This window comes from Panthera pardus, unplaced genomic scaffold (assembly GCF_024362965.1).
Source record: "Panthera pardus isolate Hobbes unplaced genomic scaffold, ASM2436296v1 HiC_scaffold_13, whole genome shotgun sequence".
NCBI lineage: Eukaryota > Metazoa > Chordata > Mammalia > Carnivora > Felidae > Panthera > Panthera pardus.
In genome coordinates, this window is record NW_026526688.1 from 73,866,171 (window position 1) to 73,886,382 (window position 20,212).

The window sequence follows — 20,212 nt, forward strand, 5'->3', positions numbered from 1 at the left end:
AACCTGGTTTCTCTGCCTTCCAGTGTAATCTAAGTAACAAGGGAGTTCTGGACTCCAGTGCTCTAGAAACTTGTACTCCCCGTAAGCAGGAGGATTTGGGGGTGGGGGGTTTGGAAAATCTAACATACCTGTAATAATTATATGCATTTTGAGCATTAAATGTGTCAGATCTTTTGAACATTAATACATGATCTCACATAATCTTCAGAACTACCTTAGGAGCTAGTGCTATCCCCCCACTCTATGAATGAGGCAATCATAGGAGGAAGTCCTAAGTAGGGTGACCAGAGTCCCACAGGCAGTAACGGGAAGGGGGAGCCCAGAATCATACCAATACCACACAGAGTGTGAACCAGCCCCCCCCCACACCCCCGCCTGGCTCCCAACAGCAGGTTTTGCCTTAATGACACACAGAAGGCCTGCAGTTAAAAAGTCGAAACACCTGTGATGCTGGCACAACCTTGCGAGGGGACCCTGTAGGGGCAGAGCAGGTACGGGAAGTCCAGGACGTGTGGAGTTCCCGAACCCGACTCTGGTGCTGGTGGGTGCTGTGGGGGAGAAGGGGAGGCCCTCTCGGACCTGGCCCCCCTTCCATGCTCACCTCTTGGAGCAACGTAAACTTCCGCCTCCACCTGGCTGCACTGAGCAGTGATCCGAACTGCCTTCCCGGGAACTGGCAACCTAGAAGAACCGGCCGGCTCGCGAGTCACTGTGGCAGAGAGATCCCCAAAGCCCCGCCTACCCTCCTTTAGAGGTGACCTAGGCTCAGAGCGACCTGACCCACCTCGTGCAGTCCGTGCGGAGTTTCTGGACCCTCAGAACTCCCCACTGCCGATCCCTCCCCCATGGGGCGGGACTACACCTGCAGGAGGAGGCGTGGCCCACAAAACCCTGGTACCAAGTGCCCTGAAGTGGGGAAGCTTTTCACCATAAAATGATGTAATGACAACTCATTTCTCAAGCCAGCCCACAAACCCCATTCACAGCATCATGTTTCAGAAGGTCCCTCCTTTTTTTTTTTTTTTTTTCTCTCTTTTCTTTTTCTTCATGCCCAGCACGGAGCTCAAGCCAGCTTGAATTCAAGACCCTGGGATTAAGACCTGAGCTGAGATCAAGAGTCCAGTCGATGTTTAACCGACTGAGCCCCACCCAGGCACCCCTCAGCAGGCCCCTTCTGACTGGAATTCAATGAAGCAGGGCATCTTTTAAAATGACATTGGTACATTAAATCAGTAAAAACAGAAAATAAGCATTTGGTGCAATAAAGGCGGGAACCTGGCTCCCGAAAAGTGTGGAGGGAGAGCTGAGAGGCCGGCCTGCCTCTTGCCCTCCAGCTCCCTTGGAAGCAACAGTCCAGCCACCGCCTTCTTTTCTCTGGGCACAAGGACAGTCCCCCAGCTGCTCCTTCTCCTCCCATCACTTCTCGTTCCACCGGTCAGAACCTGTGGCACCACGAATGCATCTTCCCACATCCTCCCAGACATGAAGCAGTGGCCCTTCCTGTAGGTTTTCAAAGGGCTTTTACTGCCAGGGATAAGGGAAACAAGCAGGGTAAGGAGGTCCCTTCTAAATCATCTACACCTGTGCCCTCAATCCCCATCTGCCATTTCTCTACTCTGCCCTGTGGGAAGAAGGAAAGGTGCTAAGAGTGGTCACTGTATGTGCTGGGATACACAAAGAACCCATCCACATAGCAGGAGAAAACCAGCCCGTGGCACACTTGTGATTCCATCCCAGGGCTAGGGGAGGGGCTCTGTGAGTGGAGAGGAGTTGGGGTGAGGCTGAGCCTGATAATGAGGACCTCTGTCCTTGGGCTGGGGGGTGGAGGGGCAGCGGTAGCAGGCAACACTCCTGGGGGAGGAGGTCCCCCCCCCTGCCCCACAGCCTTGACTTCTCTGCTCATCTTTTGCTTACTCCAAGCTACTCCTGCCAAAACCACTCTAAGCTAACCCTAGGGCAGGGGAGGAGGGTTAGGGGAGGCAGGGTTCCAGGTGGAGAAACCATCTCTGAACGCCACTCTAACATGAGGAACATAGACAAACTGCAATGAATATATATATGCACGTGCATACTATTTATATAGTTTGTTGGTATTATATTAAAACTATAGATTATTATTGAGTTTAGCTGATATAATCTACTTATGTTCTTTATATTACATAATAAATAGAATTCTAGAAATTAAAAACCAACTTATAACAATGTTTGAAAAAGATAAAATATCACGTTCTGTATTTCTCCCCATTTTACATCCACAGATTGGTCTACAAATGGTTTCTTCTAATCTACAAACTCAGCTATGCATTTGGTGTTGTGGGTTATTTGGCCATCATGTTTACAATGTGTGGATTCAATTTATTTTTCAAGTAAGTATCTCCAATTAAGACATTAATATCTCCAAGCACTTGCTTGCAATATTCACCTGGTCAAGTTATCTGTATCAGGAATCATTTGGCCCTACAATGTTCCATACACACATTGTTTATAGTAGATGTCATTGGTGGAAACCACTAGAAAAGTATAAGAGGAAACCCTACAGAATAAAAAGTTTTCAAAAAATTATAAGCTTTAAAGAAAATCTGTACTTGAGGGGCGCCTGGGTGGCTCAGTTGGCTAAGCGTCTGACTTTGATTCAGGTCATGATCTCGAGGCTCATGGGTTTGAGCCCCACGTCAGGGTCTCTGTTGTCAGTGCAAAGCCAGCTTCGGTTCCTGTCTCCCTCTGTCTGCCCCTCCCCAGCTCATGCTTTCTCTGTGTCTCAAAAATAATAAATAAAAACATCAAAAAACTTTTAAAAAAATCTGTACTTCATAGGCAAATTTTGAACATCACCATTAAAAGCAGGCCTACATTTGCGGTAGAGTAATTCTTACAGAACTACAAATTTCCCCTCCATAAAATTCTGAAGTGTCATTTCCTTGTATATATCTTCTTCCTTCAAAACCTCTGGAACTATGCTGTCCAGTGCAGTATACGATAGGTCATGTCACTATGAGCATCTAAACTATGAAATAAAATGTTCTAGAACTATAAGATACAAACTGGATTTCAAAGTTTGAAAAATACTGTTAAAAAAATAAAAAGAGAAAATAATTTTTATATTGACCACATGTTGAAATACAGTGTTTGGGATGTATTGGTGAAATTATTTCATGGGTTTTTTTTAATGTGACTACTAGGAAATTTTCAATCTGTATTTCTATATTGCCGGGGACAGCACTGCTCTAGAATTTTGTTTCTGGTACCTATGAAGTCCCTTTTGCTGGGGACAGTCAGAAAAGGACAAAACTAAGTGCTTAGAACTTGAATGAGAGGTAAGGAAATAACAGAACAAGAAAGTCTTGTGAGAAATCAAGGAAATCAGGATAATTATAACTCAGAACTGAGCTCCTTGGAAAAATGGTTGCTGAGATGTGCTGTGGACGAGGTTCTCATGGGCAGAGCCAAGGCTGTGTAATCAACCTGTGGCCTGGAAAGGAAATTTAAGACATACCGCACGGCTGTGGAAAGCAGCTCAAATAAAAATTCCCCAGAATATCTCTCACATTGAAGTTCCTCTGGGACCTTACCAGAAATCAAAAGGCAAACATTGGCAACTCATAAAATAGGTCAGGCAATTGGATGGAGTGTCAGCTCTGAAAGGAAGGACTCTTCCTACGGCAACGTAGCAATCTGATTTTATAAGCATTTCATGAAAATTTCACAGCAGAAACTCTTACCATTTTCTAGCAGGAAAGGGATAGAAAGTAACTGTACAGATCTATGATTAATATATTATTCTGTGTATAGAAAGACACTGATTTCTTTTGTTTTTCAGCATATTGTCCATATAACTTTATTTTAGTGAATGTAAAAATATTCATAAGGAATTTTATGAAATCACTGAGCCTACAGTTGTCCCAAGACTACTTTCCATAAGATATAAGTTCCTTAACCATGACCTCTCCTACAACGAGGCATAGCAAGAACTTAACCCTTCAGGCTGGGAAGGAACTAGTCCTCCCCTGAACATGGGGAGAATATCATCTTCATTCCTCCCCACTATCCCAATTCTCAAATATACCCAGGCAAATCTTGAAAGGATAAAGCCACCATTTGTGTTGGAATTCCCAGTTCCCATCACAAAAAGAGCTGTACCCTCTAAGTCTACAAACTCTCTGCCTTTACCATTTCCTCCTCAAATTCACAGAGCACAAAACAACTAGAAAAAGTTTCCAGGACCGACCGACCAGCTCCCCTCCACTCCTCCCTCGCTTTCTGACTCAGTCAGATCTACCCAGGCCCAGGGCTAATATTTGAAGCTGTTGAGAGATATAACAAACCATATGTGCAATGATTAAGATTCAGAAATTAAATTAGGGGCTAATTACTTTTTAAAGAAGTGTTTCTCTTAAAAATGGGATGCGGGGGTATCAGAGAATCCTATTATATTTGAAATGTGATGCAACTTGCAAAATATTGTTTTTCTGATTAACATGTAGTCACTATGGCATAGTAGCAAAGGGCCTCAAAATTGAAGTGTGATCCCTGGTTTTGTTTTGTACCAATCGTCATGTTAAGCAAATCATTTTTTCTAAATCTCCATTTTTTCAAACGCAAATGAGGTAAGTAATCATATCTACCTCAAATATTTGTTAGGCAAGTGAAGTATTTGAAAGTATTCTGTAAAATCTAAGCTTGATAGCAGGGATTCTCAACCTGAGAAGTTTCTAAAAAGCACTGCTGTGCAGACCCCGCCCCAGGCCACGTACATCACAGCTCCAGAGCAGCAGAGTCTTAAATCTCCCCAGGTGATTCTAATCTATATTTAAGGCTGAGAAACACTACTCCATTAAAGAAGTTCTTAATGCTAGCTGCCCACTGGAATCACCTGGAGTCTGGAGAGCTTCCAAAAATATTGCTGCACAGGCCCCACCCCGAGAGTGATGTCATTGGCCTGGGGTGCAGGGGGGAGATGAGGAGTTTTACAAGCTGCACAGGCCTTTCTTTGAAGCCCAGCTTCAAAACCACCAGTTAAAAGACCCTCTCAAGAATTACTTCGCCCACTTACCATGGAGTGGTAACATTTGAAGAGAATTTAGAGACCTTAAGAGGCTTTAAAAAATCAATTAAAGTCTAAAAAATCAGTTAAAAAAAAGTACACTCAACTTTCTGTGAGAGACTGTGGCAGGAAATTTCTTCTAAGCTGCAACCCTTCTCGAGCCCCTCATATACCACGTTCTTATTTCCTTACCCTGTCATTTTCAATAGAATCAAGGCTAGAGATTCCATGGATTTTGGCATTGTATCCTTGTTCTATGGCCTCTACTATGGCGTAATGGGGAGAGATTTTGCAGAGATCTGTTCGGATTACATGGCTTCTACTATAGGGGTAAGTGTTGCTTTCATTCTCTGAAACTACTTATGGTGCATGGAGAAATGGTCTCATCTTACACATTTGCATCCATTTTCGGAAACAGAGAAGTCTTTTTTTGGTTCTCCCAGGCCAACTGCTCCCTAATTCTCCTTGCATCAAAAATTATCTTTGCTAGTTGATTAGAAAATATACTTCCTATTTATAGAAATTTGTTGGGAAATAAGGCTTTATTTATTTATTTACTTACTTACTTACTTTCAAGTAATCTCTAGCCCAATGTGGGGGCTCAAACTCACAACCCTGAGATCAAGAGTCGCATGCTCTACTGACAACCAGCCAGGTGCCCCCAGAGGCATCTTTTTAAATAAAATAATTATTTGGGGGGCACCTGTGTGGCTCGGTCAGTTAAGCAACTGACTCTTGATATGGGCTCAAGTCATGATCTCTAGATCATGAGATCAAGCCCCACATCCAGCTCTGCACTGAGCATGGAACCTGCTTGGAATTCTCCCTCTCTCTCTGCCCGTCTCCTGCTCATGCACGCATGCTCTCTCTAAATAAATAAATAAATAAATAGACATTAAAAAAATAATTATTATTTGGAAGTAACCATCTCTAGCATACTCCAATTGCCCACAATGAAAGGATTAGTAAAAATTAAATAACGACAACAAATTTTATATTTTATATTTTATACTAAATTTTATATTCTGTGCCTAACACAGAAAGTCATATTTCATGCACATAAAGCACTTGAGAATCAATCATTACTCCTCATAATGATCAGTTATCATTAGATAGCATTAGAAGAAGTCGGAGATACAAAAACTGTGCTAAATGTATTCTGACTGTATATTGGTCTCTGGGACTTAGAAAGTATCCCTAATAGCTTTTTCTTAAACTCTCTTAAGATTGAAACTCCAAGTGGACATACTTGCTGGTTAGATGGATTTCATATTCAGATATTAGGAGCACTCATCTATGTCTGACACATGCACATCTCATAAAAACTCACAAACCAGGGGCTTTGGGATGACCTAGTGGTTTCAGGAATTCTATGTCTCTGTCCTCCGCTGGCCTCTTGGTACACAGCAGATACGAAATGGAAAAGCTACTGTGGATGGCAAGGGAGGAGTGCAATTCCAGACTGTTCTTCTCTCTCTCCATTTATGGGGCAGGACTAAGCAGACATGACCTTGACTTCATCCCTGTCCAGTCTGCCCTTCTCCATCTCCGTAGGCTCTATCTTACTCTTTTCCTATAGCCTGGAATCCGACTTCTGTGGTGAAATGCCGGAACAAGATACCTTTTGGAAGTCCCCTGCCATGTGTCATCTATGGGACAACTGCCTTTTTTATAATGTTTAAGGTGAGCAAAGGAGAGAGCATTTCCACTCCTAGTTCCTCCAGCAAAAGCCAGAAGTCATACTTCTTAAAAATTTCCCAAAGCCTCGTGTACTTATTTATGGACAGGAGAGGGAGAGAAGAGTTGTGTGTCCTCTGTTCTCCAGTGGACCAGGAAGAAGAGATTCAACCTCACAAGACAAGTTTTTAAGCGCCAATTTTCTGGAGACTTCTCACCTGATCCCACCCCACCAGGCTTCAACTTCTTGTCATCCTCTGTCAACTTAACTTCATCTACCAAATATATAAAACCCACTGCTTCAAGCCATTGGCACAGCCACGAGTGACTTGAACTGATGGAGTGTGTGTGTGTGTGTGTGTGTGTGTGTGTGTGTGTGAGACAGAGGTAAGGAGGAAGCAAAGGAGGAGCAATTTCCATTCTCACACCACTGCCTAAGCCCCACACCAGACTAATTAAGTCAGAATCTCTGGGAGTGGAGCCAGTGCATCTGCTTTGTTTTAAAAGCTCCTCAGGAAAAGGAATGAGCTATTCAGCCATGCAAAAACATGGATGAACTGTAAATACATGTTGCTAACTGAAAGAAGGCAGTCAGAAAAGGGTACATGTTATATGATTCCATTTATATGACATTTTGGAAAGGGCACAACTATGGAGATGGTAAACAGATCAGTGGTTGCCAGGGGTTTAGGGAGTGAGCAGGGATGAATAGATGAAGTACAGGGAATTTTTTAGGGCAGTGAAATTATTCTGTATGACACTGTAATCGTAAATACATGACACTATGCATTTGTCAAAATCAAAAGTACTTTGTAGCAGAAGGAGTGAAACAATGTATACAAATCTGGAAAATCATTTAGGATGTGAGAGAATGCCAGGACAGAATGTAGACTGTGACAGAAGAATCTAACTGTATTACAAATGCATGAAATAACCACACTGAAGGGAGGAGAAGAAAGCGCTGACCTAAGTAACTTTGAAATGAGTAGAGATCTAAGATTAAAAGCAAAGGAACTGAACATAAGTACTGTACTCTAGTTTGTAAAGTGTTTTCCCTCAGGGCTATGGGTTCACAATTGTGATACTGCTATCCATGTATTCGCAACTGAATAACTCAGTAAATGGATGATCCATAGTAGGAGCTATGTTTCTCACCCTCAGAAGGTTATTAACACTCAAGGAGAGAAGGCTAGAACGATCCATATAGTAAAGGATAAGAGTTAAAGACATCAGTCTGAGATCATGTTTAGCATAATATAGATTACATGTGTCTTAATATAGATGGATACATATAGGAACATCTATCGCTATGATATACACATGGGTTAGTATATACAGCTCTATCTCCTTCCTCTGTCAGCTAAGAAGCCCAGAAGCAATGACACCCCAGGAGCAGTAAGCACACCTAATGCCCATATCTTTTCTAATGCCATTCTACAATAAAAGGAACCAAGGTTCCTTGGAGAAATGGTTGATTCTAGGTCTTGGCAGGGAATATACAAATGAGCCCGGAGTACCTTGTACTCCCAGAAGTTAAGGAAGTGCTTAAAACAAGCAAACAAACAAAAAACCCCACCACAATTATGAGGATAAGTCAAAGAGACAGAAGCCAACTGAAAAAGCTGCCAATGGTAAACGCTAGAACAATCTGTGCAACCAAATAGTAGTAATGGTAGTAGCAGTAGTCGTCGTCGTTGTAGTGGTAGTAATAGCAGTAGTAGTAATAGTAGTTGTAGTAGTAGTCATAGTAGTAGTAGTAATAGTAGTAGTCGTAGTTGTAGTCGTAGTAGTAGTAGTAACAATAGTAGTAGTCGTCGTAGTAGTAGCAACAGTAGTAGTAAAAGTAGTAGTAGTAGTAATGGTAGTAGTAGTAGTTGTAGTCTTAGTAGTAGTAGTCGTAGTTGTAGTAGTAGTAACAATAGTAGCAGTCATAGTAGTAGCAACAGTAGTAGTAATAGTAGTAGTAGTAGTAATGGTAGTAGTAGCAGCAGCAATAGTAGCAGCAGCAGAGTTGGGTTATAACCCAAAGTATAAAATAAATATCATGAGGGGCGCCTGGGTGGCTCAGTAGGTTGAGCGTCCGACTTCGGCTCAGGTGATGATCTCACAACTCGTGAGTTCAAGCCCCGCGTCGGGCTCTGTGTGCTGACAGCTCGAGCCTGGAGCCTGGTTCCGATTCTGTGTCTCCCTCTCTCTCTGACCCTCCCCTGTTTATGCTCTGTCTCTGACTCAAAAATGAATAAATGTTTAAAATAAATATCATGAGTCTATGTTGATATAAATGAATGAATGGAGGAGAATAGACAAATCTCTCATGCAGAAGTCCACATAATTTATGTAGATACTCGAACCTTAAGAAGGTTATTGGTTAAGTTTTTTGGGGTCAGCTTGGGTGGGCTGTGGTGCTCGATTGTTTGATCAAACACCCATCTAGATACACACACATACACACCCTATCAGTTCCTTTTCTCTGGAGAAGACTCACTGATATTGAGGTAGAGCTTAACTTCCCCCTCCTTATGAATGGGCTGTTCTTCGTGATTTCCTTCCAAAGAGTACAAAATAGAAAGGAATAAAAAAAAAAAAAAAAAAGAGTAGCTTTATAGTAGAGAAACCTGACAGACACTGCATCACACCAGGTGATCAAGGTGAAAATCAACAGTGATAAGACTGATAGCACGTACCCTTGCTATGGTGTGATAAGAACATTATCTTCGTTCCTAAAACTCATAACCTCACTGTAATCAAGAGAAAAACATCAGCTAAATTCCCATTGAGGGATATTCCGCAAAATACTCCCCCAAATTGTCAAAGTCATAGAAGAAAAGTGAGGTCTGAGAAACCACCACAGCCAACAGGAGCTCAAGGAAACATAACAACTAAGTGGTATCCTGAATCGGATTCTGGAACAGAATGAGGACATTCGTTTTTTTTTTTTAAATCTAATCCAAATAGGGGCACCTGGGTGGCTCAGTGGGTTAAGCGTCCAACTTTGGCTCAGGTCATGATCTCACTGCTCATGAGTTCGAGCCCCACGTCAGGCTCTGTGCTGACAGCTCAGAGCCTGGAGTCTGCTTCGGATTCTGTGTCTCCATCTCTCTCTGCCCCTCCCCCTCTTGTGCGCTCTCTCACTTTCTCTCTCTCTCTCAAATATACATAAAACATAAGAAAATTTTAAAAATCTAATCTGGATAAAGTATGTACTTTGTTTCATAATAAGTGTCAATGTTGGTTCATTGATTGTGACAAAGATACCTACTAATGTAAGATGGTAATAATAGGGGAAATATGGTATATGGGAACTGGTACTATCTTCATATCTGTCCTTTACGTATAAAACAATATTTAAATAAATATTTATTTTGTAAAAAACAGCTTCTTAGGGATTCTAATGTGCTGCCAGTATTGGAATCACTCTTCATCCACAGCATTGGAAAGATGCAGGCATCCCAGGTTAGAATTCTAAAGACATTGCTTTCCAATGGGATTAGTCTATATGCTCCCTCTCATCACATGGGAAGTAAAAATGATAGAGATGCCTGAGCTTACTCCGGATCTGTGAATCAGAGAAAGGGTTAGGCTATAGGTAAGCTTAAAAAGCTTCCTGGGTGACTCTGAACTACAGCCCTGGATGAAAACCTTTCCTCTTGAAGGATTCCTCAATGGGGAGGTTAAATTGGAGGTTATAATTAGCAGTGTACTCTGGGTCCATTTGGAGTTCAGTGGGTTTTTGCCTGGAGATCCTAACTACACTGAAGCATTCCTAGGAGGAAAAGTGTTTCAAGTTCTAAACCAATGAAGAAGCAGTGAAAACTCTATGTCCCAAAGCCTGGAAGTGGTGTTCCTGTGTTCAGAGAATGAATGGTATATGTGCTCTCCTTTCTAACAGTGCTCTGTGCATTTCCCCCAAACAGTTCTACAGCGTCAGTGGGATGCCCACAAGGAGCTTGTCAGACAATGTCTGCGCCGTCTGTGGGCAGAAGATCATTGTGGAGCTCAATGAAGAAGGGCTCATTGAAAACACCTACCAGCTCTCATGCAATCATGTGTATCCTTTTCATGGGAAACCATATGGGCTTCATCAAGCTGATGATGGGAGGCAATTTTCAAATAATCTGTGTTGGTCATGGCAAGTCAGGGAGCACTGTCTCATACCTTCCTCCCCTCCTCCTAGCCCCATCTCTTCTGCCTTGCTTAGCTCCCATCCCCAAACCCCAGGTCCTTGTCCTCCACCTTCTCTCTTGCTGAGACTTTCTGATAGTCTCTGCTAACTAATGAACCGCTAACTGAGGTGGCCAGTGATTTCCTTTGTAAAAATGAATCTTCATGCTACCCAGAGAGAAAGGCTGTATGTAGCATCTGCACAAGACACTGGCTGGGAAAGTTGGCAAAGCCGTACGTGAACAGATAGCCAAGAAGAACCTGGGAGAGAAAGGTGTGGGGGTGAGAAAAAGTGGAGTTTCAGGTTCAGAGAGGAACTCAGAACTGTCCAGGTGGAGCCTCTGAATCTCACAGGACTGAAAACAACAAAGTATGCTTTGCCTAGAAATAATCCTAGGAATTTACTTGTGTCAACAGTGATAGCGGGGTCAACCAGCTATCAGCTCTGGTCTTGGAAAGAAGATAACGCCACAGGCAGCAGGACACCTCGGACTACAAAAGGAGGGACCAAAACTTGAGCATCTAGCTTTTGAACGATGTGCCTCCTCTGTCTGCGAGGTCTGCCCTGAATGGCTGATAGATCTTTAGGTGTTAGGATGCAGACAAGCCTGGGCCTGGAAACCAGCATTCTCTGGGAATTCCAATAACCGTTGAGGAAGACCTCAACATATGGAAAGATCTAGGATCAAGAGTCCTGAATATGTAACTCTGGATACCAAAGTTGTGTTTGGGTTGGCCGACAATCAGTATTTTAATTCTCTCCTAAATATAGGGGAAAAGAAGGTATCATTTATCTTTATAGTACAATATCAACTTTATAATATTGCTCTGCACTCAGTTCAACCCTCTGGCATTATGAGGTGGTTAAACCATCTGTCTTTTGCCTCTGAAGCCCACCTAACTCAGTAATACTCTAGATGTGCAGTGCCTATGACTCGGTTCTGTTTAATCTGGACAGATTCCATTTATTCAATCCTGAGAGTTAAAAAATGGAGTAAATGTATCTGAAATGCAATAGGAGACCTTACTCCTAACGTTTAAGCCTTACCATTTTAAGGCAAGAAACACAAAAATATCCCATATGGAGTTCTATGGTGGTTTTCCAGTGTGATACCTTTCCCAAAAAACTATCCTTCCAAGTCTGGCCCTAGTTTTAAATACGATTTACTTTTCAAGTGTTGGAACAGAGCCCCTTATGCCATTTGCAAGTGGAAATATTTTCTCTCTCCACCTTTAAAACCCCTTAGGGATTGTTGTGCATGTGGGCATATGTAATCTAAAATGTAGTCACTTTTAAATTTGCTTTGCAGGGAGTACTGTTAATGGCCCATTTTAGCATGAATCATATTAGCAAGGAGTGGGTGAACGTGAGTCATATTAACAAGCTGGGGCAGGGGAAGGAATCTGAGTATTGCTCTGCAGCAACTCTGCCAGCTTGGAGACTTTTCAGGATCAAGATTTAAAGATGAGACAGGATATTAAGAGGACGTGGACATTTCAATGCTGGCTCTATGACTCCTGAACTCTACCTATCTGGAAGATGAGGCCATACTCCAGCCCTTTTGAATAAAGGGCTGCAAGGGTTTGGGTTTAAAATCTTTGTTATAATGTTGCACCTGGGTGGCTCAGTCAGTTAAGCTTCCGACTTTGGCTCAGGTCATGGTCTTGTGGTTCATAGGTTCAAGCCCTGCGTCAGGCTCTGTGCTGACAGCTTGAAGCCTGGAGCCTGCTATGGATTCTGTGTCTCCCTCTCTCTGCCCCTCTCCCATTCATTCTCTCTCTCTCTCTCTCTTTCTCATGCTGTCTCTTTCTCTCTCTCAAAAGTAAACATTAAAAAATTTGTTTATTAAAATCTTTGCTATAATACACCACTTTATGTTAATCCAAGCCTTTTGCAAAAATTACCCAATTCCAAAAACATACAATAGTGGAAACTCTTAGTTACATACAGATCTAATATTGAGGAATTATACACATGGTCTTGACTGCTCTACACTCCCATTTATTAGGGAGGAGACTGCTACATCATTGCTGTTCACATGGACATGTAGCAGGCTAGTCAGAAAATCGTTTGATTTTGATTCAGAAAGCTACACTGGGATCAACGATTGTAAAAATAAATAAATAAATAGGATGGATCTCATTACTGTTACTCATTTTGCCCAAATCTAAATGTTGTGGAACCTGAGAAAATATATCTGCAAAAGTAGTTGGTTTTACGTGATTCACTCAAATATTTATTTAATAAATAGGCACTTAGGCACTGCATCAGGTGCTAAGGACAGGGAAGAATGAGACCTGGTCCCACAGGTTTCATGTGGTTCAGGAGAGACATGGATATACATAGAATGTCGTGCTACAGTGTGATAGGAGCTCTAATGGGAGCAATTGTGGGAAAAGACAGGGTTTGCTCTCAACTTTGGGGGCAAAGGGCCAAACTCTCCAGACAGGGAAATATATACAAATGAATTTGTAAATGCCTAGTGTTTCAGAATTTTATTAGGTTTATATTCTATTAAAAATAAATGCCTTCTTATCAGTAACAAAAAAAAAACTTAAGACTCATAAAGCTAATAGAAATTTCCATAAACTTATGGTTTATGACTACAAGTAACTTAAGCTTGTCTAGGTGCCTAAGACAAGTGTGATTACTTAGTAGGTAATGAATAAGGCACAAAACATAGAACAGGGAAACACTATGGTAAATCTATGAGAAACGCACAATTAGCGAGGCAAGGAGATGTATTCATACAGTGTGATGTTAAATATTGCTGTAAAAAAGCACTTTCATATTCTTTATCTAATTTAATTCTTGGGAGAATCTAGTGCAGCAAGAAGAACAGGTAAGGCCAAGAAGCTATGTAAACCTCGCAAGTTCCTAAAGCTATTACAGCTCTGACTGCAAGCTCACAGTCCTGGGGTTCCATTGGCCTACAGAATCTTCCTGAGAGTGATGTGCACAGTCAAGTCATGACTCACCTCCATTCTCACCCTCTACTTCATGGGATCATTTCCATTATGCCATCATGAAGCAGACCTTGCCTCTTACTATCTAGAAACTTCCCTAACGAGATGCTTAAGCTTTCACGAATTCTGCATCCGAGGTTGGTGTATAGTTGGTAAAAAGCAGACTTGCCCTTACTGCAAAGAGAAGGTTGATTTGAAGAGGATGATCAGTAACCCGTATCCTTTAAAAAAAAAAATAAAAGTTGTGAGATATTATGTAAATGTTCTGGTAATGCATTCTTAAATCTAAATATTCATTATCTTCATTACAGTTTTAGCTGAAAGCTTTGTTTTCCCGTATCTATTTCAAAATGACTTACTAGTCTCTTTTCTCCCCGGTGCCTATGTTACTACTCTGGCTAGGAATTTAATGCCAAAAAAGATACATTATACTCTTTATAGTCCATGTATTCTACTATAAGGGCTTTAGTGGGAATGTGATGGGATATTGCAAGAGATGGGTAAATATATGGAAGGATTAGATAGATAGATAGATGATAGCTATGTAAATAGATGATGGATGGATGGGTGGGTGGGTGGGTGGATGGTTGGATAGGTAGGCAGAGAGTTGGATGACAGGTAATGGGTGGATGGGATGAGTGGGTGGGTATATAAATATATAGACTGGAAATGAAATTTTAAAATCCCCAAATGTGAACTAGTATATAGAAAAGTATTTTTAAGATATACTATATTTTATTATTTCCAGAATGAGTAAGGTTATTTTCCCCCTGGATTTGGTCTTTTAAATTCCTTGCCATGCCTCATCTTGTCTTAGGCTAAACCCTGGTGATAATAATATTGAAAGAAAATGAGGAACTACAGACAGCTTATGGCAGCAGCTAGGATTTTTATAGACACCAAGGTTCTCCATCTGAGGCCACAGGAAGCCTCAGTGGCCCCATCCAGAGCTGACCACAAAGACTTAGTCCTCAACCCCACTGGCTCAAGACCATAATACGGTAAAACCTTAGTTTGCAAGCATAATTCATTCTGGAAACATGCTTGTAATCCAAACCACTTGTATATCGAAGTGAATTTCAAGAACCATTGGCTCAGTTGTGATCATGTCACGTTCAGTGTCACGTACTACTTGTATTGCAAGACAATGCTCGTTTATCAAGCTAAAACTTATCAGAAATGTTTGCTCATCTTGCGGAACACTCACAGAACAAGTTACTCACAGTCCAAGGTTTTACTGTATATCTCTTCCAGGGGGTAAGTAGGATTGAAACATAGCCCCACCTTCAGCAGCAAACATTGAGAGGTTGGCATCAACCTGCCAAGTACTGTCTTTCCTCATACGAGACAGCCTTTCCAGACTTTCTGTGTACCAGTCACCTAAATTTTACAGTGCTGAGACACCTCCCTTGTTCCCTCTCCCCCTATTCTTTACCAACCCTGAATGTACAGTTTTAACAATGGCTGCCAGCGGCAATGCCCACACCTCTCTGATGACTGCAAATCAAGGAAAGATTTGCAATTAGGGCAGCAGAGGAGGGAGCATCTTTTTGTCTCAGGGCCATGCCACAGCAAGAGAGTACCTCTGTGGCCACCAGCTCCCTCTGGTGTGTGATGCTCCCTCCTCCTTCCAGTGCATCCGCTCTCTCTGAAGTTCCCTTCTGATAGGAGGAAACCAAGTCCCGAACTGCTTTTGGTTAACAACTTATAAAACTAAAATATATGCAGCTTTGTTATAATGTTGGTGATAATATGATCATAAATGTCACCTTAAATGCTCATTTAAATAACAAAGGACCATCGGTTACTCCATACAGTCTTGAGAGAATAAGCTTTTGAATATTACATGTACTCCTTTTATTGAGAGTCAGTAAAAAGAAAAGCTTCTTGGGGAATATTTGCCTTTATGTATGTAACATTGCTATTAGAGATATTATGTGTTAATTACATCCCCTTAGCACAATTTATCAAAGAAACTGGAAAAAGCATATCTTATCTGTGATGGTTTTCTTTTCAATACAGTGCCGAAGGCTGTTTTGGCTCACTTAAGGAAGTTTCCATGATCCTTGGTTTCCAGTGTCGTCATCTCCCTCTTCCTTTCTCTGTTAGTATATGACCCTTGCCTTTTGTTGTTTTACAGTTTGAGATTTTATTGTAATCTGTTTTATTGTTGGAAATTTGGTGTAATGTAAATAACAATGATAATCAAATGCTATAAAAATCACATAAGGGGCTTTTAAATGAGCATACAGAATTAAGAGGAAAGGAAATACTCACTGCATTGCTGATTATATTTGCAAATGATATTCATGAATATTTGTGCTACTTGGCTGTATATAGAGCAACCTCCTTAACTGAGATTTAGCTGGGAGCGCACACACTTTTTATATGGACAAATCCTGGATTGGCTTCGTTATTTGGTGGCCTGGCAACCCGTGGTGATTGGAATAGTTCAAGGCATTAATTATTCACTAGGGCTGGAATAGTACAGCAGACTTACTCCAGAAGCAATGTGTTGCATGTTGAAATATTTTTAAATCCTTGATCCTACACTTAATATCGATATTCTTTTTTTTAATATCAGAGGTGATCCCCAAGAGTTTAGAGAACTGAGCCTTACCTAAGCAGTCTGTCTATGTGGAAAGAATTTAGAGAGAAGCTGAATGTCAAAAGTTCAGAAAAAAAACAAAAGTAAAACCAATGAATCTGTGAAGTAGCAATTAGTAAAAATTTATTGTGCACACATCTTAAAGATAGTTTGCAAACCAGGAGCACTCAGACCAAAACACAGAATGAGGCTCAGAGCTATATATTATAAAGCAGCTTATATAGTGTGGAGGCAGTGACTGTTTATTCTTCATGGTGATTGGTTACAATACGGGAATTTTCTTAAATGAAAGGGAATTGGTTAGTGATCACCTCATCTCAATTTGGGGAGAACAATTTAAGTTTTGCTTATGATTTTCAGGGGTGTAAGCAAGAAGTGATCTCGGTCAAGTTAGCTTTGCTTGTCCTGCAAAGTAAGCTAAATTAAGCTTTGCTTGTATGACTAACCTGGTTTTGTCCACTGAAGGAGTTTTCAAGTCTGGCCTCTGTTTGTGTTTGGTTTTAACATGAACAACAGAATAAACAAATAGAGCACACTTTGCATCTTTCCCCTTGTGATCATTTTCTAATTGATGCATGCAGCCCATTTGTTAGCACCCGCCATGGACATCCTACCTCTAATTTGGCTGATAATGTACTTCTTACCTACAACATTTAGTTACAACCGGTTCAACATCTTCAAAGACGTAGGCAGAGTTGTTAAGTAATCTACAGTTCAAGGAGATTACTGCAGCTTTGGCACCATAAAGGCCTCTGCGTAGAGGGCATTATTCCCAAAATGTCTAGCGCTAGGTGCCACAGCCCAGCCCATTCAAAGGGCCACAGCTGCACTGCGTTTCCCGGGCCTGCCAAGTGCACTTGACCCATCCAAGGGTTGCATTAAAGGGGAGGAAAACCACTCTCTTCTTTTGTGCCACTCTGTTCACATGCACGCATGCACACACACACACACACACACACACCATCACTGTTGCTGTACTCTGCTTTCATTTTCCTCATAGCACTTATCAACACCTGAAATCATACCATACATTTGTTTGTTATTGTTTGTCTCCCCTTCCAGGAAGGCAGAGAATTTTATCTATTTAGTTCCCTATTGTATCTCCAGCACTTGGAGCACTAGCTGGATATAATAGGCACTCAGTAATTATTTGCTGAAAGAATGAATTAATCCAGCAGGAGGGGGTAAAATTAATGGGATAGGAAAGAACTGTCCAAAAGAATTAACTCAAGAACGATACACTAGACTCCCCAAATTAATTTGCTTTAAATTGCTGGTGAGTTGTTGAACAGCGACCACCACACACATAATATCAGACATCTACTCTGCACACTTGAAGACATTACACTTGTATGAAGTAGAAAGGAAACACACCTACTGTCAAAAACATAGGCCATGTTCTTAACTTAATGCTATTCAAAGTTCTATCACAGCCATAATGAAAAAACTCACACTCAGATTTTTTCTACCTGTTGGTAATTTTCCTTCTTGAAACTTCCCAATCCTTCAGTATTATGATTGACTCACCATCCAGATTATTAGATTGAACTCTGATTTATTTCCCTATTCAGCAAATATTTCATTAATTCAATACTTATTCCATACCAGGCATGGGCAAGGATTAACGAGAGAAAATAAGATTCCTGAGCTTATAGTCTATTGACAAATAAAAACATGTCACTGTTGGATAAAGCACTACCTTAAAGTGTTTTCTTCTATAAAAGGAGCCCTTAAATTGACCTCTGATGCATTTCCCATTTATCTTTTATGAACAGCTGCAGGAGGATAGCCTTTAGAACCCTTTGCAACTCAGGGAGAGTAAACCGTATGTGTCTGCATAGAATTCTAAATGACCCTCAGAGTTCAGAAATGTTGGATAATCACTAAAAAATCTCACACAAAACAATAAAGATGCCATTCCCTTCATAGTTTAGGCATTGAACACCTCATCCCAATTTTTTGAATATGTATATATACGTTGAAAAAATTATGGAGGGCTATACACTACACAGTTACCAGTGGTCATCCCAAGGTGAAGGGGGAAGAGTGGATTCGTTCTTTCTATGCTCTTACCTCGCGTCCAAAATTTCTACAGTGAACATGTTTAACATTTGCGATGAGAAAAATAAAGATTATTTTTATATTACTTCAAATCTATCAATTAACCATGGAGCTATTTCGATTGCTGTTTAAATTACTGAAATTAAATCTACAGACCAAGTCCATGTTAAATTTATCTGGTTCTCATGATAATTAACATTGTACTTAATGGAGGACATAGAGAAGTAAAGCAAATAGTCCATAATTGCCTTTGGTTTCTGTAGCATCTCAAGTTTCCTTCTCCTGAACTTGTCCATTTTTTTCTTAGACTAGCTACTGTTTCCTCCTTTATACTTCCCAGGAGTTGTTATGAGAGAGAAGAAACACTGTGAGTTTCCCCAGGCCTAAAATCTGCTATGCACTTAAGGAATTTATTTCTCTGGGATTTTTTTCTACAAAAAAAAAAAAAACAAAAAAAAAAAAAAAAAAAAACAAAAAACAAACAGGGTCCCTTGTATCACTGCTAGTACCCATAAGAGAAAAATATACATTTATAAACTATAATCTGTAAGATGAATCACTTCTTGGGGAAAAAAATAATAGCTAACATCCACTACCGGCATCCCTATTACCCCACGCAAACATCCATGGTTCCCGTTCTCAGAGGTTTGGTCCTCTTGCCCCCCTCACCCCTCCAGAGGGAGTGGGAACCAAGGGGCATGCACTCATTGGTTTACTTACCCTGCTGTACATTCAGACCTACATCATACCCTTTGATGTAGATATTACTGTTCCTATTCTAAGGGCAGGAGAATATTTGGGGACAGGTTAAGTGACTTGCCCAAAGATACGCATCTACTGACCCAGGTTTTTCTGACTCCAGAGCTCAATGAAGCACACGAACCCAATTATGGCTGAGAACTAAGCAGGTCAGGTCATTTCTACTCGGTCATTTCTATTCGGGTCATGATCTCACAGTTTGTGAGCCAGAGCCCCACATGGGGCTCTGTGTGGACAGTGCAGAGCCTGCTTGGGATTCTCTTTCTCGCCCTCTCTCTCTGCCCCTCCCGTGCTCACCTTCTCTCAAAATAAATAAACATTAAAAAAAAAAAAAAAAAAAGAACTGAGCAGGTCAGAGGAGGTTAGCTTCCTTTCACATGTGGTTCCCAACTTAAGAAATTTGTGTCTAATCAGCGAATAGTTCTTAGCTTATTTCATTGCATTAAATGCAATGTAGTATTAACTCTAGCTTATAAAAATTAACATATGGAAGTAGTATCTATCTTTTAAATTATTGTGTATCAAATATTTTTTGAGTCACGTTGAGGAATTGCTAGGTATATACTTGTTTATTTTTTTTTTAATTTTTTTTTTTTTTACGTTTATTTTTGAGACAGAGAGAGACAGAGCATGAACAGGGGAGGGGCAGACAGAGAGGGAGACACAGAACTGGAAGCAGGCTCCAGACTCTGAGCCATCATCCCAGAGCCCGACGCGGGGCTCGAACTCACGGTCTGTGAGATCGTGACCTGAGCTGAAGTCGAACGCTTAACCGACTGAGCCACCCAGGCGCCCGGTATATACTTGTTTAAAGATCTACTTACTTCACATGTGCTTTTGTAAATGTTCAGAGGAAAAGAGAGCCTTTTTTAGAATCAGAAACAAGACTTTTTCAGGAGAAAAAAGCAAGATGCTGCAGGAGAAATGGATGAGAAGAC

At 41.0% G+C, this 20,212-nt stretch overlaps 1 protein-coding gene and 1 long non-coding RNA gene across 5 annotated transcripts in view; one reads left to right on the forward strand and one right to left on the reverse strand.

Moving 5' to 3' along the window:
- Window positions 1-871, reverse strand: part of LOC128776532 (uncharacterized) — a 60,144-nt gene extending 59,273 nt beyond the window's left edge. The window contains exon 1 of the long non-coding RNA XR_008421654.1: window positions 602-871. This is a non-coding gene — a long non-coding RNA (uncharacterized LOC128776532). The remainder of the gene's footprint in view (window positions 1-601) is intronic.
- Window positions 1-16,989, forward strand: part of RNF175 (ring finger protein 175) — a 54,069-nt gene extending 37,080 nt beyond the window's left edge. For 3 of the 4 annotated variants that reach the window (XM_019441222.2, XM_053901180.1, XM_019441224.2), the window contains 5 exons: window positions 2,259-2,366; window positions 5,251-5,371; window positions 10,633-10,766; window positions 13,961-14,062; window positions 16,212-16,989. In XM_019441222.2, the coding sequence (XP_019296767.1) occupies window positions 2,259-2,366; window positions 5,251-5,371; window positions 10,633-10,766; window positions 13,961-14,062; window positions 16,212-16,332 (586 nt within the window). In that variant the 3' untranslated portion in view covers window positions 16,333-16,989. The remainder of the gene's footprint in view (window positions 1-2,258; window positions 2,367-5,250; window positions 5,372-10,632; window positions 10,767-13,960; window positions 14,063-16,211) is intronic. The other variant, XM_019441223.2, reaches the window with a different exon arrangement.
- Window positions 16,990-20,212: the final 3,223 nt, after the last annotated feature.